General features: G+C 38.4%; 1 protein-coding gene across 2 annotated transcripts; it reads right to left on the bottom strand.

Annotated features, from left to right (window-relative positions):
• Positions 1-826: 826 nt before the first annotated feature.
• On the bottom strand, positions 827-23,463 carry LOC149204275 (aspartyl protease family protein 1-like). Of its 2 annotated transcripts, none has more exons than XM_089394675.1 (10): positions 21,945-23,463; positions 21,645-21,780; positions 19,297-19,544; positions 18,744-18,971; positions 18,429-18,564; positions 18,262-18,338; positions 18,063-18,156; positions 17,901-17,964; positions 1,523-1,594; positions 827-1,381 (listed from the first exon to the last, which is right to left on the bottom strand). In XM_089394675.1, exons 1-10 carry the CDS (start codon positions 22,244-22,246, stop codon positions 1,101-1,103), a joined length of 1,638 nt encoding a protein of 545 aa, XP_089250801.1. In that variant the 5' UTR covers positions 22,247-23,463; the 3' UTR covers positions 827-1,100. The 2 variants fall into 2 exon arrangements, with proteins under 2 accessions (XP_089250801.1, XP_089250800.1); XM_089394674.1 differs by having other exon boundaries at positions 18,063-18,162; positions 21,945-23,462.
• Between the last annotated feature and the right edge of the window lie 657 nt (positions 23,464-24,120).

The raw sequence follows: 24,120 nt of genomic DNA, 5'->3' as shown, positions 1-24,120 counted from the left end.
CCCACTAGTGGGTAGATTGTCTCTCCATCCAATAAATGAGCTGGCCCCAACGTAGGCTTAGCCTAGTTAACAAAACAAAACAAAAAATTCTCACTTGTTTACTGTCTTTTCAATTTTTAATAATGCAAATTAAATTGTTTAGTAAATTTTAAAAAATTATTTACTTAAATTGAAATAAATTTAATTAAAAAATACAAAATTACAAATAGACATAATAACTAAAGACTAATAAATGAGGTTCTGAAGTATGACCTTAACTTGTTGTTTGGTTAAAAGCTCGTCTTCCTCGGATGCAAGGAAAGAGGTTAATGGCGCAGGACCTAGAGGCATCTGACAGGAGCCAAAGCCTACCCCCTTACAAACCACCCGCAGGTTATTTCAGATGGTGTTGTTTTCTTTCAATAACTGTGATGAGTCAGCCTACATTCGTGAATAGCAGCGAGTGATGACTGTCCCCACTGCTGGTTTGACAATTATAGTATGACAGTTTTTCCCACTGCTTAAAAAAAACTAAAGACTAATAAAGAGAACTGAGACTTTAGGTTAGTTTGTGCATATTGAAATTGAAATTGTCAATTGAATGGTTGGGAGGAATGATTATTATCCTTGTCACCTAGGTTCAATTCTCATAAATGACATGTTGAACTTGTGATTTTGAGCTTTGCTGTATGACCTGGGACCCTATGGAATATCTTACCATCACCTACAAACTGAAAAGTGAGATGCATTGTTACATGAAAAAGTGAAGTGCATTGTTACGTGAAAAAGAATATTGAAATTGAAATGCCCACAATCTCAAATCAAATTCATTCATATAGGACACATATATCACCACATACATCAAATACCCTTCTCCACTATTCCTAATTAAAGTTAAAACAAAAACTGAAGTTTGATACTAATCATAGTTACAACCATGGAACTTCTGCTGTACATGAACGGCCTATTACTTCTTACATGATTAAAACTGTACATCTTTACAGCTGTAAAGATGATTAAATATGGAACTTCTATGGTGACTTTATAAAAATTGGAACAATAAAAATAATGGGAAGGAAAAATTCATGTCACCATAGACATCTTCATTGTGCATAAATGATTTAAAAGAGATTTGTAAGAATGGTGATGGTGACTATAAATGAGATAACATTGCACAGAAAAAATGAGCTTAAATGGGTTGCATCATTCCCGATGGCATTAGGATTAGCTGGTAGAGCATCAGGAGATATGGACTGCTTCGGAGGTGAACCTGTTGAACTACTTGTATTTGTATAAGATTTGTGTTTGCTGTCATCGACCGAGGAAGGGGCAAGGGGTGACTGAACTGGTGTCAAACTTGATGGTGCTGACGCTGCACTGCTGCTATACTCCAAATCATAACCTGAATCACAGAGGATGTGAGGCAATTAGTCAAAGCATATTCCTGAAAATCTCAATGACAGAAGGTATGTAGAAGGTATTATCCAGTGAATATGCTTTACTCCCCAACAAACATTCATCTAGATTTATGTGAGGCACTTACAGTTAGCTTCCTTCCACCCCAGTTTGAGCTGCTCCCGGTCAAAGACAAGTTGATAACCTGCCATGAAATTCTCTGCATCAAAGAAGAAAATTCCATCATAACAGTTTAAAATCCAGAGCAATGACTCGGTTTAATAATAACATAACAACAGAATTGATCAGAGCTGAAATAGAGAAATTAACTACTAGACTTATTATTCAGTCTAGAATGGATTTTTCTGGATATGAGGAAAACAGCCAATTAACAGTTGCTTAGGAAAAATCCTTCTTTTGTGGAGCTAGTAAGATTCATGATTACAGAATGGAAAGTTATGGATGTAGATAATATGTAGGAAGGGTTGATGAATGCACAATGAAAAAGGAAGAGAAAGAGGATATTTTAAAATACATGTAGGAAGGGTCAATAAATACCACAATGAGAGTGGAAAAGCATGTGCCACTACGCTTCTGGATGCCCCATTGATATAAAGATCATGGTATGTTCGGATGTGGGATAGCACACAAAATGAGAGAATTTTAAATTCATAGAAGCTTTTCTAGGATGCAAAATACAGTGTATTCAACTATTCGACTGTATCATTCACCATTTATTATTTCCCACACACCCACAAAGTACGTCCCATATAGGAGGAAGTGCACATTTTCATCCTGCAACCAGTCAATCATTATGTTAATAATAGGAGGGCCACTACCTCTCATCTTGGGTTTTCGTATTGTATAAGAAAAAAAGATATCTGGGTTTCCCTGTTTCTATTATCTCTACTGCACTAATCTGAACAGGGATCTGCATCGTAGGTATAATGGTTTCAACAAAATCTACATTTTAGCCATGGTAGCCAGAAAAATAGTTTCTGGCAAAATATATTGGCCAGGGACCCCAAACTATATCAAAATGGTTTGAATCAGATGTTTTCAGTTCACACCAAAATGAGCAGTGTGTCGACTCTTTCACATTTTAATCAATCAATTCACAGTTTCTCGTCATCCAAATCATCTCGATGCGTTGCTAATTTGCTCTTTCACGATTCAATCAATCACTTCACACTTTCTACTCATCCAATTCATCTTGATATATTGGTGATTTGCATTTTTTTGTGGTCTTAAAAATATTTTCAAAACAAATTGTGTCACTTTTTACACTAATGTGTGTGCGTGTTTTTAATTTTGTTTTATTGAATCATTCTATCAGTTCCTTTAGTTTTTTTTCTGGAACATGGCTACTATAATTTAATTGCAATGTTATGATGGTTTGATTAAAAACCAAGAAGGATCTGCATAATAGGAATGTCAGTGAGAATATGTCTGCATTTCCATGAATAAGAATTTCTTACACTTAGACTAAGTAGGGGAACCGTAACAATGCCATATCAAGTTTCGGGACTAGAATGGATGAGAATGAATGATACTGAAGTTACACTAGTCATTAAACAACATTCCTATATACTCGTGAGAATAGTTAAGATCTTCTATAAGGACTAAGGTATCCAGAAAATTATAAGAGCTCAAAAGCAAACATGCTATAATAAATCATCAATACATTTCTGAACACCAAAAGTCTGGAAAGCACAAAATTAATTATAAAAGCAGTCTTCAATGTAGCAATCAATACATGCTTTAGATGGGGAAACCATTAGCCTATCATTGTTCAGCAATCCAGTTTACCAGTTCTAAAAAGCAGTCAGATTGCCACTCTCAGAAATATTATATGTTTCAACACTTGAAAGTGTCACATGATAGTTTGAGTGAGGCACTCCACTATTACGAGGGAAGCCCAAGCTTGAGGATTTGGAAGGGAAGTCGAGTCACTACCCAGTTTTTTTGGGAAACTAAAGGGAGAAGAGAATGCCACTAAGTTTATTGAGAACGTAATCTTGTCCTTAGTGGCTTACGGCTGTTATTAGGGTTTAAGTGTGAGTTTATTTAGGCCAATTAAGGGAGCAAGTAGAATAACCAACAATAATTAACAAAGGAAAGAAAACTAGCTAGGGTTTATTCTCCACTTTCTTTAGTGTTTTAATTAACTACTTGCATGAAAGAAAAGAGAGGTGGAAATGAAAGAATGCAGGCCTAATTAACCTCTATTTCCACCCAACACAAACAAAAAGTAGCAACCATTAAGTAGATTCACCAATATGCGTTGATGAACAAGTAAACCAGGAAGGGAACCTAGGGTTTATTAGCCTCCTAGGTGGACAAGAGTCCTTAACTATGTTTGATCTCTAATTTAACCCTAATATGATATAAATGCGTTACAAGCAACAACAGCTAAAACCAAAAGAGACAAACAACAAGTAGAAAAGATAATTAGAACATACTCTACATATTGTAGTGCTTATCACCCCATGTAAACAAACTAGGATATGCTATCTCCAAATGAAATGAAACAAGAGCAACACACAAAGCATACATATAAATATAAATCAAAGAAATTCAAGTGTGCATGACTTGTGTGCCTTCAGTTACGAATGTTAACTCCTTACCCACAGACTTGTGTTGAAGCTCCCTTTGTGCAAGAGAGATTGGATAACTAGATGTGAACAAGGGAGTGTTGAAAATTGTCACTAGTTTCAGTCTTCATAATTGTCATTTGTGTCATGTCATGAAGTAATTCTTATGTATTGATCAAAAGAAGAAAGAAAATAAAAATTGTTTATAAACTATGGGTTTCATGCTTATGTTATTTGGTCAATAGGTCAAACATCCATTGTATGCTTTTAGGTTTTTGTCATGAGTCACAGTCATTATCATTATACCATTTGGGCTCTTGTAACGAAGAAAGAAAATTTACTTTTGTTCTAGAAGTGTCTAAGTAAGCTCCCAAGAACAAGTTGGCCAGCCAATAGATGTCGGCCTAGAGAGGGCTTATGGACCCACTTGGAAGGCTATTTATAAGAGAAACTTTGTCCTCCTTGCAGACAGATCATCTGCGCATATACTTGAGGATTTGGTCTGCGGTTAGAGAAGTATACGAAGGTTGCTAGACGGCTAGAAGAGCCATATGAAGGAGTTGTTTTGTCTAAAAGTCCTTGAGGTCTGAAATGTACAAAGTCTCTAAGTTTTACTGAGAGACTTAGTCCTTGATGAGAGTTAGAGGTCTTGTATTGGGTCTTGGAGGTCTCCTTTGAAGTTGATAAGACGAGAAGTTTTGATGGGTTTTCACTTTGGGTTGGCATGGAGCCTATATCTTGTGTTTATGTGACCTCTATTGTTTTGGCATTTACTTGATGATTAAAAACATAAACATAATGTTAGAATTCGCAACTAGGGCCAAATTCCACCTTGGGACAGCTCATTTGATGGAGATGATGATTGCATTGGTTTCCTCTTTTCTAGAGGTCCAAGATTGATATAAAGATCATCTCATTTGGACAAGCAGAAGTGTGATATTAAATTTATGCCCACATGTGCGAATTGACCAGGTCGAATTCATCATTATGTAGGCTCAAGAAGCCCAATGGACGTGTCTCTTCACCCACAACGAATTGTATAAATACAAGAGACCTCACACTTCATTTGGACATTCATCACTCACACATTCTTCTCTCTCTCTTCATCAAATTGGTTCGTACAACTTTTGGGCAACCTCTCTCTCTCTCTCACACATGTGGCAAGGAGGACGATTTTTGGGGCAGAAATTACAGGCCGAATTTCAGACTTCAGGGACAGGTTTGACCAGCGTTGACCAAGGCATTTTTTACTGAGTTTGACTTCGGTTTTTGGGTCAAAGATTCACCTTTTCCAGGTCGCATTGTTGGGCACAAAAACCGAAAATTTTTGGGCTCGCTGACCTGCGTTGATTTTGGGGTTGACTATTGTTTGACCGCAGAAAATTATAGCAGTTTTCTCTCTTTTGACCAAATTTGACCGAGCTGTTTTGGGATGAATTTATCTTCCTGATCAGGCCGAGTTTGACCAAGGAAGACCGAGCTGCTTTGAAGAAGATTTGCTGCTGATTTGACCAGCATTGACTTTCTGGCTAGGGATGAAATTTGATTGCAGTTGACTACAAAAATTCATAGGGTTGTTTTCACTGTGTATTGGGCAAGTCAACTTGACTTTTGTACTCTCTCTTTCTGTTGAACTTATGATTTAATAATAAGAAGAATTGATCAAAGGGTTTCCCCACATTGGGGTTTTTCCCTGGCATCCGCCAAATTTGGTGTCCTCTTGTCTTGGCTTGTCTTCAGCAGTGTGTTTTATGTTCTATCTGCTTTTACTGTCAATGTGATTATTGTGATTGCTATTGGAAATTGGAAATTGATATTGCGCTGCTAAGGAACATTGAAGTAAATTGTGCTAAGCATAGGACATACCATTGTTAACTAAAATTAACATGGCATCAGAGCCCAGGTGAAGACAAAGCCCAAGAAAGAGTGAGAAAAGAAATCACTAAGGAAATCCATTGGACAAGAATATTAGTCTAGCTTCAATGACGACTACATCATTCTTCAAAATCTGAGGACAAGCTCAAGGACAAATCTGACTATCATGCATGGAAGATGACTTTGGATTTGACTTTGGATGAAATGATGCTATAGACTATGTAAAAGGAAGAATGGTGGAGCCCCCTTCAAATGCACCCGCTGCTGCAAAAACAAAGTACAAGAAAGGTGAGGTTAAAGCTAATACAATTATTGTAGATTCCATTCACAAGCCTTTGGTTGCCTAAATTTCTGATTTGGAAACATCTAAGGAGATGTATGACAAACCGGTTGGGATGTTCAAAGTAAACAATGCAAATCAAGTCCTCTTTCTCAAGAAAAAGTTGAAAGACATCAAGATGGAGAGAGGAGAGTCCATTCAATCCTACTTCATGAGGATTACCGAGATCAAGAATGATCTCCTATCTATTGGAGAAGTTGTTGGTGACAGGGAGCTCACTCTTATTGCACTTGGAGGTCTTACAAGAGCATGGAATGTGTTTAACACCATCATCCTCAACAATGACAGGATTTCGGGTTTTGATGAATTATTGGCTAGATGCACTCAAGAAGAAATAAGGATGATGGAGAGAGAAATTGAAACGGTCCTACCGCTTTCTCCGCTCATGCTAAATGGAAGAACAATGCTAATCCAAGAAGCCAAGGTCAAGGATTTACACCGAGATTCAAAGAAGGAAGAAAAGGAAGATGCTACAATTGCAATAGGTTTGGACACTATGCTAGAGAGTGTCCTCACAAGAAGGATACTCCAAGGAACGATGACAACAACAACCACAACTACTACAAGGGCAATGGGAATCAAAGGAACATCGAGTTCAACAACAAAGGAAAGAGGATGCTCTCGCTGTTCAATATGGAAATGATCGTCATCCCAAAAGATCAAGAAATTCCAGGTATGAGGAAAGTAATGTTGTAGAAAAACAAAATGAATTTTATCTTATTTCCGCTTTATCTATTGCCTCTCCTCCGGATACATTGGATCATTGGTTAATTGATAGCGGAGCCTCAAGGCACTTCATTGGGTACAAGAGGCACTCTCAAATTTCGTTGAAAAGAAGACTAACTCACAAATCATACTTGGAGATAATGCCACCTATCTCGTGAAAGGAATAGGTATCATCACTCTTCACTTGAATCAAGGTCAAACCATTCATTTACAAGAAGTATTGTATGTGCCCGATTTGAAGAAGAACCTGGTATCTAATTCTGCAATGGAAGATAAAGGCTTCAAGGTAGCATTCGTTGATGGAAAGGTACATCTTTGGCAAAGGAACCCTAAAGATGCATTTACACTTGGATTTATGGTTGATGGTCTTTATCAAGTTGGAGGAAGTCCTCTTGGAGCCATGTCTTGCGACACTTCTCTTCAATTCGAATTGTGGCATCGCAAATTTGCCCACCTTCATTACAAAGCCTTACCTGGTGGGGTAAGGAAGATGGTCAAAGGTATGCCCGATTTCAACATGAATCATGAAGGTGTTTTTCAAGGTTGTACAACTGGGAAACTTACAAGGGGACCATTCCCCTCAAGCGAAAGTCAAATTTCGGATATCCCTCAACTGGTCCATTCTGACCTATTTGGTATGTTGCCCGTAACATCATTAGGAGGATACTTATATTATGTTATTTTTGTGGATGACTTCTCTCGCAAACATGGATTTATTTATTGGAGAAGAAGGATGAAGTACTCAAATGGTTTTGTGCTTTCAAAGCGTTGGTGGAAAATCAAACGGGGAAGAAGATCAAAATATTGAGGAGCGACAATGGGACCAAATATGAATCAAATGAATTCAATGACTATTGTAGAGAAGCTGGCATTAAGAGGGAGACAATCTTTGCATACACTCTCGGGTAAAATCGAGTTGCTGAAAGAAAGAATCAAACGATCATGGAAGCCACCCATGCCATGCTTCATGATCTAGGCCTACCAAGTTCTTACGGGGAGAAGCTACAAATACCGTCGTATATGTTCAAAATAGGTGTCCACATCAAGCAATGAATTTCAAGACACTCGAAGAAGTTTTCACTGGTAAGAAACCTTATGTTTCTCATTTTAGAATATTTGGTTGTCCCGTATATTTTCATGTACCTAAAGAGAAGAGAAATAAGTTGGGAGCATACGGGAAGAAATGAACTTTTGTGGGCTACAGTGAAAACTCAAAGGCATATAGAATCTATGTGCCTAGTCAACGAGATGTGGAAGTAAGCCATGATGTTACATTTGATGAAGACACTGCTCTTGGGAAAGCTAGAGATCTCCCCATTCCAGGAAAATAAAATGATGATGCTACAGGAAAGCAGGAAGAACCTCCGTTTGATGAGCCTATGCCCGATGTTGAAGGGTTTGATGGATCCCATTGATCCACCTCCTAGTGATTCCTCTACCTGAAAGAAAAGACCGTTGTGGCTCAAAAACACTCTCGAAGATGCTAAAAAACATATTGCTCCAAGAGAGACATTTCGTGAAAGTAGGAAGCCCACCAAGTATCAAGGATACCTTGCTACCATGAGTACCATTATTCAATCTGAGCCTTGTATGTTCGAAGAAGTCGTGAAACACCAAGCATGGAAGGATGTGATGAATGAGGAATATGAATCCATCATGAAGAATGATGTCTGGGATGTGGTTCCTAGACCCAAGGACAAGTCTATGGTCACATTTAAATGGCTTTACAAAATCAAACATGGAGCTGATGGGAGTGCTGAAAAATACAAGGCCAGGTTCGTTGCTCGAGGCTTCTTTCAAAAGGAAGGGGTGGACTATGATGAGATATTTGCACCAGTTGCTCGATATACCCTATCCGTTCGATTATAGCTCTTATTGTCTCTCAAGGATGGAGCCTACATCAAATGAATGTTAAAATTGCTTTCTTGCATGGCTTGCTTAAGGAGGAAGTCTACTTGGAAGAACCTGAGGGGTTCAAAGTACAAGATCGAAGGACTCATGTATGCAAGTTGAAGCAAGCCCCCAGGGCTTGGTATGAGAGGATTGATAGCTATCTTATGAAGCTGGAATTTACAAGGAGCGATGTTGACCCTAACCTATATTTCAAGGTTGAGAATGACAAGCCTCTCATTCTGGTCCTTTATGTGGATGATCTCTTTCTAACAGGTGCATACCCTCTCATTTATCAATGCAAGAGGGAGTTGGCTTCCGAGTTCAAGATGAAGGACCTAGGACTGAAGCACTACTTCCTAAGCCTGGAGGTCTGACAAAAGCCAGGTGAGATTTTCCTTTCTCAAGGAAAATACATTGTGAAGTTGCTTATGAGATGTGGGATGGTAGATTGCAAGTCTGTGTCTACTCTGATGGAACTCAAGTTCAAGCAGCTACGTGGAAGTGTTACTAGGCTCGAATTGGCAAACCCTTCCGAATATAGACAACTTTGGGGGCCCTGATGTTCTTGGTAAACTCCTGTCCTGACATATGCTTCGTTTTGAACATGTTGAGTCAATTTATGGTCAAGCCTCATCACATACATTGGATTGTTGCTAAGAATCTCTTGAGATATCTTCGAGGCACAATTTATTATGGACTAGGATACACTGCCGAAAATTTCAGGTTGCATGGATATACAGATGCTGACTGGCCTGGCAGTGTGGTGGATCGTAAGAGCACGTCTAGATGTTGCTTCTCATTAGGGTCTGCTTCAATTTCTTCGATGAGCAGGAAACAAAAATCGGTTGCACTAAGCACGAAGTCGAATACATTGTAGGTAGTATGGCCTGTTGAGAAGCGGTTTGGTTGAGGAAGCTCTTCAGTGAGCTATTTGAGCATGTGCTAGATACCACCGTGATCTTCTGTGACAACCAGAGTGGGATTCGCCTTTCAGAGAACACTGTGTTCCACGACCACTCCAAGCACATTGATATCAAGTACCACTTTATCTGGGATATGGCACAACGGGGAGCAATAAGGCTCAACACATTAGGATTGATGTGCAAGTCGCAAATATCCTCACGAAGCCTTTAGGGAAGGTCAAATTCTTAACCTTCCAAGAGAGACTTGGAATCGTGGAAAGACCCTCCCATGAGGGTCTCGCTTGAGTTGGACACTAAGCTCTGGGAACTCCTAGGGGCTTGGGGTACTTCTTGGAGCTATGAGCGACCATAGGATGAGTGGTTCACCTTCCCCTATGTGGTGCGCTGTGTACAAGGTGAGTGGTTTACCTTCCCCTGTGATACCCCATGATGACGTGTGTAGGGTGAGTGGTTCACCTTCCCCTACTAGACACGTGTGTAGGGTGAGTGGTTCACCTTCCCCTACGATTGACATATGCATAGGATGAGTGGTTCACCTTCTCCTATGGCATATGAGTAGGATGAGTGGTTCACCTTCTCCTGTTGATGCCCCAGCATACATCCTACCCATGTAGTCCGGGACTCATGGGAAGTACCTCTCATCTGGCCAATGAGTTGGGAAACGTGGATAGGGACCATAACACTACCGATGGACGCATCGTGTACTGTCGTACTCCCTATGTCTAGGATGCATGGTGTTCAACAACTTGATCTAGGATCATTTGAGGTTCTACCTCTAGACTGACTTTTGTCAGTGGAGAGTGGTAAGGTCTTGTGACTCACTCTCGATCGATTCTTCTTCATTATTACTTCATGGTTCAGCAGAGCAGAGATGAGATGACAGAGATGGTACATGACAACAGGATGACATGATGACGACAAATGGATTGGTAGGTGGAATTCTCCATAGTTGAGAGGGAGTGTTAAAATTGGAAACTAGGGCCAAATTCCACCTTGGGACAACACATTTGATGGAAATGATGATTTCATTGGATTCCTCTTTTCGAGAGGCCCAAGATTGATATAAAGATCATCTCATTCAGACAAGCAGAAGTGTGATTTTGAATTTATGCTTACACGTGCAAATTGATCAGGTCGACTTCATCATTATGTAGGCTCAAGAAGCCCAATGGATGTGTCTCTTTGCCCACAACGAATTGTATAAATACAAGAGATCTCACACTTCATTTGGACATTCATCACTCACACATTCTTCTCTCTCTCTTCATCAGATTGGTTTGTACAACTTTTGGGCAACCTCTCTCTCTCTCACACGTGTGGCAAGGAGGATGATTTTCTGGGCAGAAATTACATACCAAATTTCAGACTTCAAGGACAGGTTTCACTAGCGTTGACCAAGGCATTTTTTACTGAGTTTGACTTCAGTTTTTGGGTCAAAGATTCGATTTTTCCAGGCTACATTGCTAGGCACAGAAACCGAGAATTTTTGGGCTAGTTGACCTGCATTGATTGTTGTTCGACTGCGAAAAATTACAACAATTTTCTCTCCTTTGACCGAGTTTGACCGAGTTGTTTTGGGCTGAATTTATCCTCTTGATCAGGCCAAGTTTGACCAAGGAAGACCAAGCTGCTTTGAGGAAGATTTGTTGTTGATTAGACCAGCGCTGACTTTCTAGTTAAGGTTGAAGTTTCAGTACAATTGACTGCAGAAATTTACAGGGTTGTTTTGACTATGTACTTGGCAAGTCAACTTGACTTTTGTACTCTCTATCTCTGCTGAACTCTTGATTTAATAATAAGAGGAATTGATCAAAGTGTTTTCCCCACATTGGGGTTTTTCCTTGGCATCCGCCAAATCTGGTGTCCTCTTGTCTTGGCTTGTCTTCTACAGTTTGTTTTATGTTCTATCTGCTTTAGTGTCAATGTGATTAATGTAATTTCTATTGGAAATTGGAAATTGATATTGGGCTGCTAAGGAACATTGAAATAAATTGTGCTTGTGAAAATTAGAGAATCCTCTCCCGAATCTACCTACTGCCGCAACTGATTAAACTTCTCCTATCTGTTAATTACCAAAACAAATTATCTATTGCTTCCTACAACAAATATTGAACCTAATACAACTATAGCCTTCACTTTAATTAACTAATTTGCCCAAAACAAGAACAATAGAGAAAAATCCACACAAGTGAGTGTATTTTTTGGACAAATGTCTCCGGAAAAATCCAATGCAAGAAAACCGGTGCAGCAGCTCTAATGGTTTTATATTATTAAGCAGTAGTTTCTAAATACAACTCTGGATGCTCTTCTGGCAATCCAGTTACAGAGAAAATAAACTGGCAAAAAAACTTAGTGAGATTACCTCACTCTACCTGGCAATTCCCAGTTGTTTCGGCAGTTGAACCAACTGTCCTCGGCTATCGCTATGTTGGCCCTGCGTAGGCCCTGCGTCAGCTTAACTGGGAAATGTCTTGCCTTTTGGAGCAGTTTCCAACCCTCCCGGCTCAAAAATGTCAGCTCCTCTGCAAAACTTGGACTTCTGCTCTGGATGACTGTGTTATCTCTGCATGAGCCCTTATGGCTTAGCATCAAGCTCTGTGTGGGCCCTTTTGGCCCAACGTCAACCCTTTTGGTGTCTCTATCCCTCTCTCTGTTGCGTATCCTGCGTACTAGAGAAGATACTCCAACCCAACTATCCCTGCCCCTCACTGCAACAACTCACTATCGAAATTCTCCTAGCAGCTCCTCTGCTCTGCGTTAGAAAATCGATTCTCTGAACTCCTTGTGTGTTTTTCCAAGTGACCCTCAAGCTTCCTTAAACAATCTCCTCGTTGACATTCAACGACCCAGATTAGAAGCTAATCAATGGCTAAGATCATTTATGCTTGATCCTCATCTTCTTCTAGAGGTTACAACCACAATTTATATTAATACACTTAATTATTTTATTTTCCTAAGTTTAGACTTAGGGTCCCTTTCAAAATAATTAATTATTTTAATAAAATGGTTTCTGAGTGGAATTTCCCAAAACCCTTTCCGGGTTCTTTGGAATACACGTGCCTAAGCCTCCCTGCAAAATTTGAGACTTAGAGCACATCCGCTGCTACCAGAAATCAATAGTGCTAAACATAGAACATACCATTATTAACTAAAATTAACACATAATCAAGTTAAGAAGAATCTAAATCACAAGTAAATGTTAAAGAAGGAAAGTGATAAGTTAATAATGCTGCCCTAATCAGTTTTGCAACAAGGTCCAAGTCAACAACTCAATCAAACCAACCAAAGCAAGAAAGGAAGATCTAAGCCAAATGGAAAGGAAAATACCAACTATAGAAGCTTCCAAATAGGTGGAGGGTTGGAAGAGACAACAAATCCTAGCAAAGCCAAGATCATGGAAGGTGGAAGGGGGTAACAAATTGTTGGGAATTCGATGACCAATTCAATTACAGTATAGCCAAGGGTGGGGTTAGACTCTAGAGACCCCTTACAATGAGAAAAATGCGACATAAATAGATTTGGGGATGCTTGAAGGGCATAACCAACCATTGCACTAATAGTTGGGTGGGTTGTTTTTCCAAAAAAGTCAAACTATAGGTTCTAACCCAACATACCATGGGAAAATGGACCTAACCATAAGTAGTTTTCAAAAAAATCCATGCTCTGTAGTGTGAACATTGGAAGTAGGTGTGGTGGTCTTAAAACAACCAACAATCTGGAACACATGCCAAGACCACTCGAGTTAGAAGTTTCATTGTGTGCCTCAAAACGTCTGCTCTAATGGATTAGGGAATTTGGAGAGACAAGAGAGGCTTCTCAACTAACTAAGACCACAACAAGTGCACAAAGCACAAGAGAGGTTATTAGTAGGGAAGGGAACCAAATGGGTTTCCCAAAGCACCTACCATGGCCAAACATGTGACCAAGGAAGGTCAAAGACAAAAGGGGAACCCTACAATGGCACTAGACATCAAGTTGGAAACCACAATCACACAAACAGACCAAAGTAACGAACTCAAAAGCAGGGACTTTAGCACACTATGAGCCATCAATAGGATGGAATGAGGACCTTGTTGTCCTCCTACCAAGGGCAGGTTTCATATGGTCATTGCACTATAAAATACCAAGACATCAATATTTGATGGTAGAAGTGTGTGGTTAGTATAGAATGCATAACCCATACTGTAATAGCCCGATTTTGACCAATGGAATATAAATGTTAAATTATGTATTATTCAAATGATGAGGTGATGTGATGGGAGTCAAGCCAATGTGGGTTGAGTTAAATGACCCCATGTGTAAATAACAGTGTTGTTAAAAGCGCGCTTTTTTCCCTAAGCCGATTTAATCGCGCGTTTTATGGGAAAAAAGCGGCTAAAAAATTTTTTGCCGATTTTTTCGAAAAAAGCGCTGGGTTTCCGGGACAACACGATTTTATTAAAAAAAAAATTGGTTTTTCATTTGGTCATTTGGGTTTTTTCATGCAATTTTTTTGGAAAGAAACAAATAATTTTTGAGTGGGGCAGCTTAATGATCAATTCTAGGCCCTAGTATGGATATGCTATTCATGGTAATGTTAAATTCTTAAAGTAAAAGTGACATTCTCCTTAATCTTCATTTTCATCCTTTTACTTAAATTTTTAACATTACCATGAAATGACTCAGGATGTTTGAGAGTGGTTCCAGCCTCATTGGATTTCATATGGAGAAAGTAGAATTTTAGATTTCATTTAAAATCCAGCAGACTTATCAGTTTTTCAGGATTTCAGGATTGGGAGATTGTAATGTTTCCAGGTGACACCACCTGCTCGGGCTACCCCTGCCACCAGTAGAGGACGTGGTCTACCTCCTATAGCTCCTACTTCTAGTTCTTCAACTTCTAGAGCACATCAGACTCCACTGCCATCTCCACCAGCACAGGCACCAGCATCTACATCTAGAGGGAAAGGGAAACCTGTGGCATTTTCTCACAAGAGGGGCAGAGGAAATCAATAGGATTAGACCTCATTTTATTGTATATGACATTATGACATGATGAGATACATTATCATATTTTTTGTTGATATTTTGAGGCTGAGTTGGGACTCAGGAGTCAGGACTTACTATTCAGGACATGATTCAATGTTATGTGTGATTTTAGCACTAGAAATGATATTAAACATCTTATATATTAGTTTTTTTATCATATTTATGTGTCAATGTATTTATTTTATGTTGTAGATGGTTTAGATATTAAAAAAATTGAAAAAAAATGAAAAAAAATGAATATTTTTGTACCAAACGCTTTTTTCCCGCTTTTTCCGATTTTTTGCGCTTTATTCCCGGCGCCGATTTAATCCCGCTCGCGCTTTTCACAACATTGGTAAATAATGTAATTGTATTGTAAATATTCCTACTGCAGAGCTCAAGGCCAAGGCCAAACTAGCGAATGCATATGAGTCCCCATTGTGGGCTAGGATGATGGTTCAATTTTTATGTTTTCCATGGTCTGTTTATGCATGTAAAAGTATGCATATAAATGAAATACATAAAAATATAAATCCACCAAAAGGGTTGCTTGAGAAGCAATGAGAAGACCATGATAGGGGAAGAGGATAATGGTCGCACATGGGCGTTCAACACTTGTCCTTTGAGGTACAACCCTCCTTGGCCATGCTTCCTTAGAATATTTCCCATCAATTTTTTACTTAGGTGGTCTTTTGGATGTCTCCCCGTGCTTCTTGAGAAGGGCACCCTTTTCTTGTGCAACTCTTGGGGGAAACCCATTATTCACTCTCATTCAGGGATCATTCTTACTCTCCTCCAAGGGAATGGTTAGCATTCCTCTCCCATGAGCCTTATCCATTCCTCCATTCAAATGTTCTTCCTATCCTTGTGCATGGAGGATCTTGTATAAAACCATGGTTGTTATGCCAGCGATTGGATGGCTGGAAAGAGCCTGTGGGGGGTCTGGGAATGTGACATGAAAATTCGACAAGGAAATTGGATGGTTTTGAGGCAAAAACCATGGATGGGATGTCCAAGATAGCTGAAGCAAATACCACAAATTTGCAACCATGTTAGTGCTGCTCATGGACAGTTTTGGCCAAATGTTTATCCTCCAAGTCACATGATGTAGGAAACCAGCAGTCTTGGACTCATTCTTCCTGCACTTGAAAGGAATAACTATAAGATCCCTGAGGCATGTACTGTAAAGCCAAGAAAGGGAAGATCTTTGTGCTGTGAAGGGAAGAGAGTTCCATGGTGGATTGATGGTTATGAGGGCCTAGAGTGCCCAGCAGTGACCAAATTAAATTTGAGATGAGAAAAAAGGGTTGGGCTGAGTGAGATTAGAGTGTTGAAATTTGGTACCGGAGGACAGGTGGTTCCCTAAGGCTTTGATCTTTGGCCTAGGGAAAAGTGTCCAAAAGAATTTAATTTTTCTCCTAAAGTGACCTTATAATTTTTATAAAGTCAAATCTAATTTAAAAGTGACTTTAAGTGATAAATGTACTAAAGTCTAATTTTAAAGTGACTTTAATAAAGTCAATGTAAAATTAGAAAGGAAAAGTGATTTTGGAAATAAATGACTAAGTGGGTCTTTATTAAAGTGGGGTGAATTAAAAAATAGAAAGTGAGATTTAAATGAGCATTTAATCTCAGCCCTAGATCTCAATCTATTTCAACCATTGGATTTAGGGATTCCCCAAAAGTCACTTAGGGTTAGATTAAAGGAGGAAAAGGTCATTCATTCTTTCATGCGCAGATTGAGAGAAGGAGAGCAAGAGAGCAAGGGAGATTTCTGGACAGTGAGGAGAATGAGGCAGCAGCTTGGCACACATTCCAGGCAACATTCCAGCAAATCCGTACAACTGAGTTAGCACACAGTGAAGGGCAGGTTTTGGGCACGATTTTCTAGAAAGGCCGTACAGCAGTTTTGGCTCAGATTCCAAGGAGGCCGTACAGTAAGGTTGCATAGAAATCGAGGAGCAAAAAGTCTGAAAATTGCTTGCACGTTTTTCAAGGGAGGCCGTACAGCAAGTGGCTATACCTTGGCACGCATTTCTAGGCAGAAATCTATACACTGTACTGTTGTTTTTTGCACAGAAATCGAGGAAACCGTACAGCAGCATTTATGGCAGCTTGCATGCTTTTCTAGGTAGGCCGTACAGCAGCATTTAACACTGAAATTTGGCACAAAATCGAGGAGGCCGTACAACATTTATTGCTGTTCAGTTTTGCTGTTTGCAAGTTTTTCCAGTTGGCTGTGAGGCACGGAAAACGAGATAAGTTGTAAAAGTTTGCTAGCTGAATATTTTCTCTCACTGTAAAAAGCATTTTCCAGAAATAAGAAGAAGCTTTCGAACTGGTTTTCCCCAAGAGTTGTAGGGGGGTTTTTCCAAGGTCACCTTGACCAAAAATCACTGTGTTTAAATGTGTTGAATGGTTGTTTGTATGTGCTGATTTTTATTTTTTCTGCATTTTCTAGCGTTCTGTAATTTTTCCAGAATTTGTGTTTTCAGCGAAATTTATTTTCCAGCTGTTAAACGTATGGATATGGGAAAGGGCGTTTAACTATTTTGGAGAAATAAGGTGACACTGAAAACCGGGGTGGGAAATGAGAAATTCTTACATAGATTCCCATAAAAGCCTCCTTTGCCTGGTGTTATCATGGTCTCATTTGGTGGTGGAATCCATAGCTGAATCTTATAGTTGGTGAGTGAATTACTCCTCAGCTACAGCTAAGTGTTCATGTTTGCCTATCTGTGAAATGCTTTGTATTTACATATTGTTAATGAGTGAAATTGAAATATGCATGATATGTCTACAACTATTTGTTTGGGCATATATGAATTCTAGACTTTGTTACAGTTAGAGGTAGAACTAGCCCAACAATTTGTTATGAAGAAAGAAATTCACATGGAGTGCACTGAAGGCCAAGTAAGGCCTTTGGGTATGTGACACATACACTACATAAAACCATGAAATATATCAGCAAATATATTCAACATTCAATACAGAGCTCACCTATTTCCATTCTGTTAGTACATTGGTAGTAACAGTAAGTAAATCGATCATGGAATTCACAGTTACCAACATTTCTGCTATCTATGCCAACTGTAAAGACTGGCCAGCAAAAATCGTATAATAAAGCCCTACAGAATGTCAAAATAGGTCATGTGGGCGTGAACTTACGACCAATAATTGTGACTGTCGAGCTCTGAAGCACTGCCAAACAGTAACCTACCAACTTCCCATTCTGCCAGAATAATAATAGATATAAGCAACAATTTATCATTTAAGCAATAAACACCAAGAGAAAGGTCGTATCAAATTTCAACTGTATTGAAACTTTACCTCATCACCAATAAAGACTAAAGGTTGAATGGCAGAAAAGTTGTTTCCTCCATTGAAGTTGAAAGATATATTAGGCCCTTGATTAATGCTTTGACTGTTGCTGCACAAATAGCAGCAAGAATATTAGCTCTCTCCGAACAATGCCTCAGTAAATGTTGCTTAAAAAAGATAACCAAAAGTTTGTATGACTAATACTAACCTGATTTCATAACAAAACTCAAAAGGAATGTTTGAATCATCAATTGCCAATGGAGAGGCTTTCCTCTGCAGATGATACTGTTCCCTTCAAAGCACGTTAGTCAACTGGATAAATCCTCAAAAAGGGGTATATGTATAATAAAATAAAATATGTTTATAATCACTCACATTTGATGTAAGGCTTTTGTAAACTGAATCAACCAAGTATGTAAATGAGGTGCCAGTGTCAAAAAGGGCTTGAAATTCTGTTTTGACGAGAGCGGTTCCCACGTAAAATTCCTTCACACCTAAATAATAGGTTGGGCTGCAGTTCAGTAAATGCTTTATCAGCAACTCATGTTGCAAGTGGTCACAGAAGAGTATGATGCAGGATATGATATAAGAGCCCAAATGGTTAGCTCACGGTAACTCTAAAATACTTATAAATGATTGTTGAGTCTTACTGACAGTCACGGAAATGCATAGAGCCTGGCAGACACTCACTGTGTTTGATCAATAATAAAAGGGGTTTCCTTTTGGTCTGAAGTCACTTTATCTCCAAAGGTAAACCTTCCGACAGATGAATTCACAGGGAAGCACATAGAGAAAGAATTTGATACAAGGCCTGATTTATATAAAATATGAGGGACAGAGATAGGTTCAATGCCAAGCCCAAGTAGACCATATGGAGCTGCACCTTGTAGAAATGAGCCCGTTTGTACCTTTCCACACCTACCAAATGCAACAAGCAATGATCAACTCAGTGAATATTTATTCGTTGGTAGCACTTAAAAAAGGGGAAATGCACAGTAATTTTCAGGTCATGCATCATAGTCAAATTTAGTATGGCCTAGGACTGCTATCTAGAGGCATAAAACTCATTTCTAAGAATTCTAGTCTTGGAGAGAGCAGCAGTATGAATTTAGTGTACTTCAGATGTCTTAGAAAAAAAAGAAGAAACTGAAAAATGCCCTCGTTATCAACTCTCTTGAACAGGAAGTTCGCTATGCCTTCAAAAAAAGAAGATTCATTTACAACAACAAAAAACAAATCATACCCGAATGTGATAGGTGCCTTCACTACTGTTCCATTCCGGGGCCCATTTCCAGGAATCAGATAAAGAATATCCTCCACTAAAGTTCCTGAAGTGGAAGTATTTGCAGAGACATATGCGACGTTGTATGGGCATTGATCACTAGATTTGGAGCATTTCTTTTGTAAATCACACAGAGTATTATCACAAGTAACTGGCTTGCTCGTCTGTGAGGCTGATGGACTGTAACTCTGTAAATTGATATTGATATCCTGTTGAAATCGAAATTAAATATCAGTGAAAGAAAATATAAATGCAAATTTTGGCATACAAACAGATCCGTCTTTTGCTGAGGTAACTTCATATCAAGGGAACACATTAAAGCACAATATATGAAGAAAGACTAAACATGCAACAAAAACATTGCCCTTTTCCAACAATCCTCATGGGAATGCAGAACAATTCTTCACGGTTCCCATTGATTCCAGGACGTTTCCAATTTTTTTGACGTCACAGGGTGATTTGGAGACCTCCAAACACCCCACACTGAACAGCAGTCAAAAATCTGAGTAGGAAACGTTTCTGGTGTAGAAGCAGGATTGATCACCGCATTCGAGTTGGAACAACACCAGAAAGAGGGCCATTTTGTTGCACTTTTATCATCCTTCACAAGATATTTGAGTTGTAATGTACTCAGAATTTTTTTTACATGCTGCACTAGCACTGAAGAGGAGTTGTTTTGCCTGACAAATAAGAATGCAAGTGCATTTAGCAATTCGACAAAATGTGGTGCTTATGAAAGGAATTTTGTCACTATGCCACAATAAATAAGGATCTGAAAGGCCAATCTGCTGCTTATGCCAACCAATTTCAGCGTTCAGCCATACAAAACGTAGATTGATGAAAAATGATGTTAGTACAAGAATATATGAGCTTGGTGGTATTAGCATGATCTCCCCAATTACAGATATGATGTTCAAATCATTATGATTCTAAGGTGTTAGTAGGATGGTGCAAGTTGAAGCGATAACCTGTAATACATTTCCTTAAAATTTAAGCTTTTTGCAGTGTTGTGAAACTTGGCACAGGCAAAAAATTGGCAGGGGCCAAAATTTGTCTGTCATAAACTCAGATCAGAAAAAAAGCTTGCCAACCTGAAAAATTTGGAAAAATCAGAGAAACTCAGAATGATCACGAAAAATCCAAGATATATATATATATATATATCTCAATTGCTGCTCAGTGCTATCCAATATGGATTAGGTTACTAACTGTTATATTTTTGGGGAGTGGTTCCCTGTTAAATCTGAGACTTATCACAGTAATTAGTATTCAAAATCTGTGACTAGAAGCCTATATCTCCAGGTAAATTATATTGAAGTCTTCTAAGTAGATTTTCTTCAAATCCCTAAAGCTAGGTCATCAACTAGTTCAAGAAAAGATGGTTAAAAAAAAACGTTTTAGTTCGAACTGATTGACAGAATCCTGTTTCAATCATCAGGTTAATCAAATACTGTTATTGTACTCTAACCAGCGTGTGAAGTGGCTCTTATATATGTTTTACCCTTCTGTCTCTCAAGTAATAAAATGTTTTCAATTGAAATGAGCTGTTAAATGTTTGACATTTTGGAATCAACAGCATTCTCTGGTTGGGGGGCCATTAAAGAAAACAGCATCGAACCAACCAAATTATCCTGTCAAGTTTAAGAATCAATGTCAATAGTATATACCCTTTTGACCTTTCTTCTTCTGCCATGCAAAAGGAAAGACTCTTGTTTGTCTTTGAAAACGTATCTTGCACTTCAGCTGTTGATAAATTATTGCAAACACTAAAAAGAATGACTGATTTTCAATACATGAAAAGTTGTGGAATGGGACACATCTGACCACCAAGACACAATCAAATACCCTAATTAATTGTCATTTCGAGTTGGTGAAGATCAGGGATCAAACATAACTCCATGCTTATATGCACACACTCTCTGCTGCTCTGGAAATCAGCAGTCGCCACTTATCATCACAATTTTTTGACCCTCAAAAAAGTATCCTCAAAATAGTTCACAGCCATTTCTAGATTCATTTTTTGCATCAGCACCATGCTTATGGAAAAAACAAGCCCATGGACACAAAAACCCATCACTGAAATATCATCATGCATGTGATTTGTCTGTTTGGCCTCAGAAACCATTGTCTAAGCAGATTTGACAAGCAGTCCAATTTAACATAATTGTTGATAAGAAGAATGAAACTATAGTCTAAGTAAATTTCACAACTAGTCTAATTTAACATAATTGTTGATAAGAAGAATAAATCAAAAGATTAAGGTAAAACCAGTAAGTTTAACGGGGAAAAGCTGAAAATTCAATACATACTAATCCATAGTAAGGTGCAGAAGTAGGAGCACACTCCTGGCAATCACAAGGCACCCAGAACAAATCACTGCCAGTGTCAAGTGCTACAAGTAAGGTTACGTTGGGAGTACCCACTTGAACCATGGTGTAGAATAAACTGCCCAGCCCACAGCACAGGGAGTCAGAAGCCTAATGATTGAATACAGTATAATTTTGAACTTCAGAAAAACCATCCAAAACTACGAGTATCAACACATAAGTTTATTTTGGGTTCATTCTAAATTGGTATGCAATATAATTAATAAACGAGGCATAACTTACTATCCCAACTGTGAAAAAGAGTTTGTCATGTTGCCTGCTAAAAATGTAAGCGACGGGTAGTCGCCCAATTTACGATCATGGCGAGCAGAATCATGATGATACAATGCTTTGTAATACTCGTTGCTTCCCTTCATAGGCCAACCATCTGTATCTAATCCATGTCTCCATGTCATCCACTCTTTTACTTCAGGAGAAAATTTATGATACATCTGCAAACTGTAGGATTGCCCATTCGAATACCGTAAGCCAAGAGCTATAAAGAATAGTATGTGACAAATAAAGCCCAAAGTTGGGTTTTCCATGACGAAAAGCAAAGCACAACAAATGTGCACAGAGCCAACAGAGAGCCCTGCTAGCGCTAACTGGTTACCACTCTTAACGACAACAATCTTCTTCTACCATGTTCTTGTTGTTGTGCAGGGTAGATTACACAATGACTCTAAGCATGTTTTAACCCGATCAAATTCCACTATTAACAGCCCTGACATATTGAACAATGGGAATTCAAGAATCCTTGCATTTTGATTTGATTGAATTGTATTGTATGTAACCAAGTTGAGGGAATGAGATAGGTGTGAATCAGAAAGTTCTCAGAAGAAGATTTCTGTGCTGTGATGTGCTATGACTCGACCATGACCGTACTAAGGGAAGTTGAACGGTAGTAATAGGAGAAAAAGTAGTCATAGACTAAAAGGCTGCTAGTGTTGGTAGCAGTTGGAATGTGGTTTTCAACTCGATAGATAAGTCTTCCTTGGCCTTCTTCGTTGGCAAATAAAGGAACGCTAACAGGCTATTGCTAAAAATTCAATCACTGTTTCCCTTAAATATATTTTTTTGGCTTGGGATGCTTCCCGGATCAAAAAGACCATGACCCACCTCTGTTCCCCAACCCCACAAGCACATGCAAGGCACTGTTAACTCAATTTCAATTTTCAATTCCAACTAGAATGACTCGATGAGAGGATTCTATGGATGTGGGGAGGATGGATCGGGAACTATGGATGCCACGGGCCCGCTTCAACAGCAGACAGAGGTGATTCGTCCTAATGTTGACTTACCAGAGGCGGATTTCTTGGGGGATTTGTCTCCGAGGAAAAAATCTTGGGGAATTTGTCTCAGAGCATAGCTGAGGCAAAATATTTTCCAGCACTGGACCGGGCAATCTATATGATCTGGTCTTCAGGTCGATCCAAAGATTTATCTCGACGGCTTCCGTAGCGGACCGCTTACTCCATTCAAGTACTCCATGGATCCCTTGGATTTGGAGCGTGTGTCGCAGAGGAAAGCACAGATAATGCTTTTTATATTTTTGTTTGCTGTGACTAATTACAGCCCTGGCCTTTCTTCAGGTGCTATACCTGACTGTCGCCTCCTGCAGGACATATTTGGTTTCCCCACTGGGGCCGAATTTTGTGGACACAGATTAAGGTTTCTCCTATGGTATTTAGATTCACTGTCGGTGGTGGGAACAGTGAATGTTGTGCTGTTTTCGGGCCTATTTCGCTGGAACCAAGGTTGGCATATGTTTTTTTCTTTCCAAATGGTTAACGGAAAACATGAAATACGGAAAAATAAAATAAAATTATATATATGGGGATGGTTTAAAGGATAAATATACGGAAAAATAAAATAAATTATATATAGGGATTGTTTAAATTTAGGGAGCTTTATATAAGATTTTTGAGAAGAGTTTATTATTTTTTAATAATAATGATAATTTAATTTTAAAATTATAATCAAATTATTATATATAAAATTTCTTTTTGAATATATATAATTTTTTTTATATATAATTTTTTATTTATAGAATTTTATTTTCCCTTTTGAATATATATAATTTTTTATTCTAGATTTTTGAATATATCTAATTTTTTATTTATAGAATTTTCATTTTCCTTTTGAATATATATAATTTTTTATTCTAGATTTTTGAATATATATATATTTTTTATTTATAGATTTTAGGAGACAGAAATATTTTTATTTATTAAATTTATTTTAAGTATAATATTTAAATAATTATTTTTGTTTATATTTTATTTAATATTTGTATTAAGTAAAACATTATAATTAATTGAAAATTATTGAGTAATTTTAAGTATAATTTTTGGAAAGTTTTCTCTAAAATCTAGTAGGAATTTATTGAAATCACAAGTTTGGCAATTGAATTCTTCAC

The sequence above is a fragment of the Pinus tabuliformis genome, chromosome 1_2 (genome assembly GCF_031772625.1).
Source record: "Pinus tabuliformis cultivar Carrire ecotype Pingquan chromosome 1_2, CPIR1, whole genome shotgun sequence".
Taxonomy (NCBI): domain Eukaryota; kingdom Viridiplantae; phylum Streptophyta; class Pinopsida; order Pinales; family Pinaceae; genus Pinus; species Pinus tabuliformis.
Note: the sequence above shows the minus strand (reverse complement) of the source record. Positions and strands in the feature narration are given on the sequence as shown.

Bases quoted from the DNA above. Each gene is read 5' to 3' on its own strand.
- LOC149204275 (XM_089394674.1), bottom strand. From the start codon at position 22,246: ATGGAAAACCCAACTTTGGGCTTTATTTGTCACATACTATTCTTTATA. The intron at 18,565-18,743 runs GTGAGTGTCTGC...ACTGAACTGCAG, and splicing joins TTTATTATTGATCAAACACA to CCCAACCTATTATTTAGGTG. The intron at 1,382-1,522 runs GTAAGTGCCTCA...TCTGTGATTCAG, and splicing joins GGGGTGGAAGGAAGCTAACT to GTTATGATTTGGAGTATAGC.